This window comes from Marmota marmota, unplaced genomic scaffold, assembly GCF_001458135.2.
Source record: "Marmota marmota marmota unplaced genomic scaffold, marMar, whole genome shotgun sequence".
NCBI classification, from domain to species: Eukaryota; Metazoa; Chordata; class Mammalia; order Rodentia; family Sciuridae; genus Marmota; species Marmota marmota.
In genome coordinates, this window is record NW_026005734.1 from 396547 (window position 1) to 406799 (window position 10253).

The 10253-nt window shown below is 51.5% G+C and overlaps 2 gene segments (V, D, J or C); both read left to right on the top strand.

Annotated features, from left to right (window-relative positions):
- Positions 1-58: 58 nt before the first annotated feature.
- Positions 59-10253, top strand: part of LOC107160902 — a 35507-nt gene continuing 25312 nt past the window's right edge. Inside the window, 1 exon segment of the V gene segment in view lies at positions 59-177. Within this exon segment, the coding sequence occupies positions 132-177 (46 nt within the window).
- Positions 5251-6064, top strand: LOC107160903. The segment is given in 2 exon segments: positions 5251-5412; positions 5517-6064. Coding segments are annotated over 2 exon segments (579 nt in total).

The following is a 10253-nucleotide window of genomic DNA, read 5'->3' on the forward strand; positions in this document are numbered from 1 at the left end:
TCAGAAGAGCCTCACCCACATGCAAATTCCTCCTCCTGCTCTGGGTTCAAAGGCCCTCTGGGCTGTGGGAGCTCCCAGCCCTCTGCTCAGACAGGGCTGAAGTCTCTGGGAAGGCAGGTGTGGTCTAGAAGATGAGGCTGCTGGGTCTTGTCCTGTGCCTGGTCACAGCTCCCCAAGGTGAGTGTCCCCAGTGTCAGACCTGGGTCCATGGGGAGGTTGTGACTGCAGGTGACTAACAGGGTGTGACTGTCCTTGTCCCCAGGTGTCCTGTGCCAGGTGCAGCTACAGGAGTCAGGACCTGGCCTGGTGAAGCCCTCACAGACCCTGTCCCTCACCTGTGCTGTCTCTGGATTCTCCATCACAACCAGTGGTTACTGGTGGAGCTGGATCTGTCAGTCCCCAGGGAAGGGGCTGGAGTGGATAGGACACATATGTTATGATGGTAACACTTACTACAACCCATCCCTCAAGAGCCGAGTGTCCATCTCCAGAGACACATCCAAGAACCAGTTCTCCCTGCAGCTGAGCTCCCTGACCACCAAGGACATGGCCACCTATTACTGTGCCAGAGCCACACTGAGGGGACCTCAGTGTGAGCCCAGACACAAACCTCCTGCAGGGCACCCAGGAACAGCAGGGGGCGCTCAGCACACAGGAGCTCAGGTCACCCAGGAGCAGGTGCAGAGGGAGGTGGGGTCCCTTCACCTCAGTCACTCTACTCTCTCTCCAGGCAGCTCCTTCTGGGGCACAACCATCCATAGTCTCCTGGAGATGCCTGTGTCTCAGGACACCACAAACTTTTAAGTTCTTCCATCAAGTTTCCCTGAATTTCTCATGATTAAGAAAGGCTAACACAGTAAGTTTTCTGAAGAGGACTTTGGTTACCTTAGTGTTGCCAACCTAGTGCCATTCATGCAAATCTGTGACATTTAATTTCTCCTTCTATGTCACATGGATCTCCAGGGTCTCCCTTCCAACAGCTGACTATTCTATTATTATATTATATTCTCCCCATTATTTTATCGTTATTCATTTTATTTTTTGTCCTTTTTATTTATGTTACTTTTGCATTCTTTTTGACAAAATGGTAGAATCATGAAATATAATTTGTCTCATTCAGGCCCCAATAAGTCCATTTTCCCTCCACTCTCCCCTCCTCTTGTCACCTCCCCTCAACTTACTGATCTTTCTGCAATTTAATGATAGATTTTTTATTAGTGTTTCCTGGATATACTGATGGTGGTCATCACTTACCTGTACTAATATGTAAATAAGAAAGACTGCTAAGATTCATTCCACTGCTCTTCCCTTATGCTCTCCCTCCGCCCTTTCCCAAAATGAAAAACAAAAAGTGCTGGGGACATGGTTCTGAACTCATGAGCAGTCCCCAGTAAAAGTCAAACAAGAGGAGGACTCACGCTCTTTGGTTTTTTGTCAATAAACTAAGTCTCAAAGTAGAGCAAGTGCTTCCTACAGAGGTACATTTGGGACCTCACTGGGTGGTGTTATCTTGTTTACAATCTGCTACCCATTTTCCTTCCTGTGACATAAATGTGACTCTTCTCTATTGTCTCAGCTCTCCATCACACTCACAATTATTATCTGTTAATTCCCTGGTTATATCTGCTACTTGGGATTGAATCCAGATGCCCTTTACAATGAACTGCATCCCGAGGTCCCTCACAAGGGACTTTGCTTTTGAAACATGGTCTTGCTAAGAAGCCCAGCTGGCCTCACACCTGCAATCCTCCTGCCTCAAATCCTGAGGAGCTGTGATCAGAGGGGTGCCTGGTCATGCCTGGAAAACAATTATATTATTAATAATTACAAGGTTTTTAACCTATAATCAACACAATGATATCCCACCTGAAAACTGAGGATTTCACCTGATGCTTTAAGTCTTGTCTTCTTTGCCTCATTGAAACCTCGTTACTTGCTCTGAGGGCCTTGCTCAGCTCCTGCCTCTGCTTTGGTGGATGCTGGCATCACTTGCCATAAACAGGACACCTGCCATTGCATAGACTCTGTATATGACTGCTTAAGCATGCTTTGTGGATATTAGATTTACACTTAGTTATGTAAGTTAGATTGGGGATCCACATATGAATATGTTTTAAAGGACATGAATATGCAATAAAGTGTTGTGTGTTATTGTCTTTCACACCTGATGGTGTTTGATGATCAACTAAGAGTGTCAGCATCTTTCTCCATCAGACAACAGTTGGCCATTCCAGGTGTATTTTCACACTTACACTGAAACCTAGTCCTAGTGAGGCAGAGGACAGTATCCTGACACAGGGGTGCCAGGCTCCATGATGAATCCCAGGCTGTGCACACCCAGCTGTCCATCACCTGTCCCTCCTGGGTGTGGGGAGCCCACCAGCTGCTCTGCCCCAGTCACTGTGAAGCACAGCCTGGCTGTGGGCCACAGGTGCCCTGTGAGCTGCAGAGCCCCAGGACAAGGCCTTCTCTGCACGTGGCCCTCACCCTCACCCTCACCCTCCCTGCACCTTCCCATCTCCAGGGGCTACTGTACTCTCTCTTTCCAGGACCTGATGCAGTAGCCTCCCCACATGAGGGATGGTGTGGTGATGGTCTCCCTCTGCCTGACCCATTTCAGCTAGGTCCATGTGCTCCACGGCCATGCCCAGGGCCAGGAGAGAGAACATGCCATCCTTGTTGGCTAAATCTTGTCTTACTCTATAGATAGCACTTTGAATTTGTTCAGGTAACCCCCAGGGACATGGTCACTGGCTGATTCTTGGTGGCTGAGTGGAAACTGCTCGGTACCTGCTCCCTGTCCTGGTGCACCTGATACTCACTGGGCCCATCGGGTGCTTCCCTGTGCTGCATTTCTGTTGGCTTCTGTCTCTCAGTTTCCATCTCCAGCTTCTGCTAACTTCCTGATTCTGGGACATGGGGACATTTTCTTTGCAGATCTCAGCCTAAAAATAAAATTATCTTATAATCTTTGGAGGCACCAGGTGGACCCAGGGACCTGTGCAAGGTGGACCCTGCTCTACCTGTGGCCATAACCCAGGGCTGTCATTTCAGTTTGTGAAAACTGGCTGCATATCTTGGGGAGGCAGGAGCAGAGGTCCAGGTGCCTGAGAATGGCCTGTTGGTCAGCTCAGGACACGTGGTCCACCCATCACCCAACACTCTCCCTCCTGGAAGGAGAGCCCTCCTGAGCCCTCCTGCTGGCTCTGCTGGGTCTGCAGGGTGAGTGTGCTGCCCACAGCCACCCTCTGGGTGAGGACAGACAAGTGCTCCTGGGTCAGCCATGGCCATGTGCCTCTTGTCTCAGCCCCTCCCTCTCCTGACCTTGCTCATCACCACAGCCACTGTCCAGCTCTGCCCCTGTGAGGCCAGCTTCTTACATGGACAGGAGAATGAGGCTAGGAAGAGGCTGTCCTTAGGCCTGGCCTTTTCTCCTAGCACTGTAACCTAAATTGGGCTCCTCAGCTGTGCACCCCTGTGACAAGTGCCTGAGGCCATCAACACATGACGAGGAGCTTTCCTTTGGCTCATGACTTCCAGTGCTCTAGTCCATGAAGAGAGGAGTGCACTGCATTCACACCTTTCCTGGGTGTGCAAAGGGCAATGCAGAGAGCCCTCTGTGGGGACAGCCACTCACCTAGTTTGAAGGACTCCAAAGGGAGGGAAGAATTTGTGGGGTCTGACAGTCCCCTTGCAGGGCATGTCCACAGTGATTGGCATAAATTCCATGAGTCCCCATGTCCTAAGGAGTCCCCACTCCCCCAGAGCCCAAGGGGCTGCAGAACAAGCTTAGCACATGGAATTTTGAAGGAAAATGATGCACACTAATCATTCTATCCCTGGAAACAAAGATTTCATGTACATCTCATAATGCAGACACATTCAGTCCTTATCTTCAAATTTCTAAAGGCACAAATACTTTAGCTGAACCCAGAAGTCCAGTCCACAGACTCCAAAATATTCAGGGAAACCCTACTGTGTGCCTTAAAATCAAAGAGGGTTTCCATACTACCAAGTTTTATGGAGGGCTCTTGGCAGCCCCACCAAACAGCCCAGCGGGACATACCCAGTGGACTCCCTCTTAGTGAGCTTGGCCTGCAGCTTCCTGAGCAAGTGCTGCTTACTGCTGGCTCCTCTGATCCAGGGGTCACCACAGAAAAAAAACCTAGCTTCATCTCACAGCCCCATGCATCACCTGCCAGGGCTGCCAGCAGGGATTCTGACCTGACCCCCATCTGACCTCCCAGCCCTTCCTTTCAAGTATTCATTTAACCATCCCTGACCCTGTAGCTCCCACAGTCTGCCACCTGCAAAGCCAGCATGGTGTGGCTGAGGACAAGGTCACCCTCAGCAGGGAGCAAGTCCTGGCCGCCCTTGAACCAGGGCTGGGAACCTCTGAGCCCCTTGCTGGCTGAACAGGGGAAACCATGCCCTGGGCAGTCCTGGGTCAGGAGCCCAGAGCTCTCTCTCACAGGCCCTGCCCTGGAGGGTCTTTCAGATCTTCATCTCTGCCTCTGAGCTGGGGAAGCTGGGCCTTGTTGATCCCTGGGATCCTGAAACCACCCTCCATCCTCTGGGTGCAAAGCCCTGGGCTGCTCCCAGTGGAGCTGCTGGCCTCCCCCTCCTGGCCACAGCTCCTGGGCAGCACCACAATTGTGCTGCTCTCCTGGCCAAAGTGCAAAGCACCAGCTCTGCCTGCACTGCCCCTCTCTGCCCCTCCCTGTCCTGCACATGGCCTGACATCAGTCAGGGGGTCACACGCCAGGGCCTCACCTGTGCCCTTGAGATTGTCCAGCCCACAGTCTGCTCCAGCCTGAGTGAGCCCAGCTCCCACCAAGTGTGGGATCATCCACAAAATGGGGCTCTGAGGTTCTCACCAGGTGTGTCCACCTGTGAGTTGTAGGAGGTTCAGGGGACCACACCTGTCCAGGGTAAGAGCAGAAGCCTAAATACTCAACTCCCTCTTACCAGATATGAGCTGTTGGGCACACTGGATCACCACTCAGGCTTCTGTGTGATTTCAGAACTGCATGATGGAATTGACCCTGATCCCTCTGTCATGATTATGTAGATGTGGAAAACACATTAATGGATGATGTAGGCAGAACAGAAAAATACACAAAAACAGTTTTACTTTCCTGAATGCTGCTGTGTGCTCCTAACTACTCCTGAAGCTTGCCTCTACTCTAAATGTTCCTCTAGGAGGCCTACACCCAGAGCTGCTATATAGCAGGAGGACATGCAAATAGGGCCTCCCTCTGCTCATGAAAACCAGCCCACCTGACCCTGCAGCTCTGCACAGGAGCCCAGCCCTGGACTCCCAGCTCAGCCCACTCAGTGACCAGGACTGAACACAGCTGCTCACCATGGAGAGTGTGCTCAGCTGGGTTTTCCTGGTGGCTGTTTTCAAAGGTAATGAATGGAGAACCAGAGATCCTGAGTGTGTGAGTGGACAGGAGTGAGAGGAAGAGTGGATGAGTGCCAGTGTCCTGACCAGGCTGCCTCTGTGTTTGCAGGTGTCCAGTGTGAGGTGCAGCTGGTGGAGTCTGGGGGAGGCCTGGTGAAGCCTGGGGGATCCCTGCGACTCTCCTGTGCAGCCTCTGGATTCACCTTCAGTAGCTATGGGATGAGCTGGGTCCGCCAGGCTCCAGGGAAGGGGCTGGAGTGGGTCTCATACATCAGTAGTGGTAGCAGTTACATAAACTATGCTGACTCTGTGAAGGGCCGATTCACCATCTCCAGAGACAACTCCAAGAACACACTGTACCTGCAAATGAGCAGTCTGAGAGCTGAGGACACAGCCACCTATTACTGTGCTAGAGACACAGTGAGGGGACCTCAGTGTGAGCCCAGACACAAACCTCCTGCAGGGCTCCCAGGGCCAGCAGGGGGCGCTCAGCACACAGGAGCCCAGGGTCACCCAGGAGCAGGTGCAGAGGGAGGAGGGAGCAGCTCAGCTCAGGCCCTGAGGTCCCTGCCCACCCAGCACCTCCTGACTCCATCTTGCCTGCAGATTCTCGAGGTCCCTCCTCTGCCAGACCCTCTGTGAGATGTTTCTTCTCTAGGTCTTGCTTGTCTGGAATTCTCTCAGCACAGACCAGGCAATTTTGCAGATGAAGATTAATTTTCAGTGACATTTCCTGAACAGCACCTTTAAAGTGAACTGAATGGATTTTTCATTTCCTCATTGGGGATTGAATCCAGGGTGCTTGATATCCATTCTAAGTTTTATGTGTCTTATTTTGAGACAGGTTCTCCCAAAGATGCCCAGGCTGACCTTGAAGTTATGATTCTCCTGCCTCAACCCGCAGTGTCCCTGGGACTACAGGTGAGCTCCCCACACCTGCTGAACTTTACACACTCCTGACGTCATGTCTCACTTCCTGCCTGTGCAGGTGATTCCCAGTCCCCTTCCCTTTCCCCATCCATCCAGTGACCTTCCTGTGATGGATCAGGTCACAGGACACAGTTCTCACTGGATCCCACCTACTGCCAGAACTTTCCACCCCTGGGGACCATTTGCAACGTCTGGAGGGAGTTGTTTTCACCTGTGAAGTAGGGATTCTCCTGGCTTCTAGTTTGTAGAGACAAATGAGGCTGCCACACCTCCAACCATCACAGGAGAGCTCTCACAGCAATCTGACATGAATGTCCATGCACTAAACAGAAAAATTGTGACAGAAAACCCTAACACTTATCAAAATGCACAGAAATGTGTGTATTCAGAATGAACCTTGGTTTGTGTGAGCTGTCTGTCCCTCATGATGAGGCTTTGTGACACTCACACCTCAAACCCAGGGCTCCATATGGTGGACACACCCATTCCTAATGCAGCTGTGCAGGGCCTGTGGACAGGGGTGACCTAAGCAAGGTCTTCAAGAGAAAGGGGCACCCTGGGCAAGGACCCAGGAGAGAGGGTGTTCAGCTATTCAGGTCAGATCTGCCACTGGCCTCAGGCCTCAGAAGAAATACTGTGCCCAGGACCACTCTGACCCCATCTTCTGTGAGGTAACCCTGAGACTGAGATGCCCCAGGGCACCTGGCTGCTGGGGAGAGGCAGCGTGGAGCCTGCCTGGGTTTCCAGCCACTGTGGCTGCATTGCAGGGTCACAGACAGAGACACCTGGGCTCTGTCCCTGCTCATGTCAGTGCCCACCCTGTCCTGAGGGTCTAGCTCCAGTCTGGGTGAGAAATGGCACTGGCAATGTTTATATCCCAGATTGTCCTAAGCTACTCCTGGTTCAATCCAGAAAATTAAATCATTTGTGTATTTTCAAAATATGATTTTAGAGCTAATGTATTGGTTTTATGTAACAAATTTGCAAGTTGCCAAGCTAGAGTGTTATGTTTTGTAAACTTTGTGCCACTAATATGTCAGTAGTACTTCCAAGTTTTTCTACATTTTAATATTTTGTTTGAGAATATAATTGTGCAAAATGTGTGTTTCTTTTGGTCATATTTACATAAACATAAACAAATTATATAGCAGAGCAGTTGCTTCCTGCCTGTATTTCCTACCTGACATTCTCCTGCCTGTTACCATCACTTCTATTTACTCTCTATTTTTCTTCATATTAAATACAAATATGCTGATGTCCCTTTCTTGTATACCTGTGGTGGCCTGAGACATACCTGGATAATAGTTTAGCCTTGTACAATTTATTGTAATTTCTTGAACAATAGGGATATTTCATCTGAATAAAGACAGAATTTTCCCCATATCCATCTTCCCCAGTGTCTAGTTTCTGTCTGCTTTGCCTCATTGAAACCTCAGGACTTGCTCTGGGGGCCTCTCTCAGCTAATTCCCAAGGCTGGTGGGTGCTGGGGTCACCTCCCCTAAACACTGTGCCCCTCACTTGCAGAGATTCTGAGTCTGATTGCTGAAGCTCACATTTCTGATTACAACAACTGTACACAGTTAAGTAAGTTAGATTTAGGTATTCACAGTTGAATATATTTTCAAAAACCCGAATAAGCAATGAGGTGTTGTATATTGTTGTCTTTCTCATGTGAGGGTGCTTGATCATCAATGTCACTAAGAATGTCAGCATCTCTCTCCACCAGACAACAGCTGGCCATTCCAGGTGTATTTTCACACTTACACTGAAACCTAGTTCTAGTGAGGCAGAGGACAGCACCCTGACACAGGGGTCCCAGGCTGTGCACACCCAGCTGTCCATCACCTGTCCCTCCTGGGTGTGGGGAGCCCACCAGCTGCTCTGTCCTAGTCACTGTGAAGCACAGCCTGGCTGTGGGCCACAGGTGCCCTGTGAGCTGCAGAGCCCCAGGACAAGGCCCTCTCTGCACGTGGCCCTCACCACCCATCCTCACCCTCGTCCTCCCTGCACCTTCCCTTCTCCAGGGGCCACTGTCCTCTCTCTTTCCAGGACCTGATGCAGTAGCTTCCCCACATGAGTGATGGTGAGGTGGTGGTCTCCCTCTGCCTGACCCATTTCACCTAAGTCAATGTGCTTCATGGCCATGTCCAGGGCCAGCAGGGAAAGTATGTCATTCTTGTCGACTAACTTTATTCTTCCCCTGTGGACAGCATATTTTCCACATCTTCTTTAAAGGAAAACATGGTGATCATAAGAAAGTCCTCAACTCTCGTGGAACTTTAGTTAAGGACAGGCCTCATGAACTCCACATCCTACCTGATGTGCAACTGGGCACAGATCCTGTACCCAAGCCTCAGGCTGTCCAACTCCATGTCTCTGCTGGCCTCAGGACACACTGCACATGGTGGGCAGCCTGACTGCTGCTCTCCACACTGGTCCTGCAGCTGGCAGACCAACACTGCCAGGCCTTAAAGGTCATGCTCCCAGGCTCCACTAGCATGGCAAATGGGTACTGTAGGGGCCACACCTACAAAGCTCTGCCTGAGCCGAGGCCTACCAAGGGCACCCCCTGGAAGGCAGGTGGAGATGACCCACCTCCACACTCTGTCACCTGTGTGCCTGCAGGGTGAGCTTCATGGGTGCTGCCAGGTTGGATCCTTGTTGACTACCTCAGGTCCCAGATCAGATCCGGCACAGACCAACCCTTTACCCAGTCCCAGGGCTGTGTCCACCTCTTTAGATGCTCACTATGACCACCTCAGGCCCCAGCACCAGTGTGGCTCAGTTCAGTCTATGCTGCTCTGAGCAGCTCCTGTGGCTGAGGGTGCACAAGGAGAGAGCTGTGCTGCAGCATGTTCTGGAGACCAGGGTGCAAACACCCAGGTGCTGCTCCTGACCAGGGCTCCTGAGGCTGCAGCACCACATGGCAGGAGGCAGGAGGCACAGAGAGGAGATGGGGCTGGACCCCTGAGTGGTGCTGGGATCTCACTGGGGCTCAGGGTGCCAGGAAGGCTCTATGCCCTGGGGGAACCCAGGTGACCAGGACTAGGGTGTCAGTTGTCCACTACATTCTGGGAACATGTGGACATGTGAAGAGTGACAGGGCAGCAGTACTGAGGACATGTGGCTGTGCCTCCAGGAGGATTCCAAGACACTTGATCCAGACACAGAGTCCCTGCTTCTCCCAGGTCTTCAGTGCACAGGAGGAGGACAGGAGGCCTGGATCACAGAAGACAGATTAGATAGACCAAGCCCATGGGGACACTGGCTACTCCTTCTACCAGGCTTCTCACAAGAAGTAGATACATGTGACCCCCTGTGGACTCAGCCCATGACAACTGAAAGTGAGGACAGAGGCTGGGTTTCTCCCTGCCCACACTTGTGCCCTGTGCCCATGACAGATGGCAGCAGCAGGTGTACCTGAGGGCTCTGTGCCAACTGGATTCTCCTGAGCTGAAGGAGGCCCTCACAGGGAGGCACAGCCTTCCCCCTGCAGGGAGCCTCTGAGGCCCCCAGCTGGACCCCTCCCTGGAGAGCAGGTGGCAGCAGAGGGGAGAAGACACACAGCACATTTCCAATGCAGGACGGTACTGAGCACCTCACCAGGTGTGTGCACTTGGGAGCTGGAGGAGGGTCAGGGCAGCAGTCATGTCCAGGGTGAGAGCAAAAGACCAGATAACCAGTCACTCTTTCCACACAGGAGCTGTTGGACACACTGAACCAGCACTCATTCTTCTGTGTGATTTTACATCTGCACCAGGGAGTTAGCACAGACACCTCCACCATATGATTATGTGTTTATATTAAATAAACTAAATAGTGGACTCTAAAATCAAATTAGAAGCAATTCTAACATCCTGAATGCTCCTCTGTCCACCATGCTGCCCATGACCCTCCCATCTGCCCTCAGAGCTG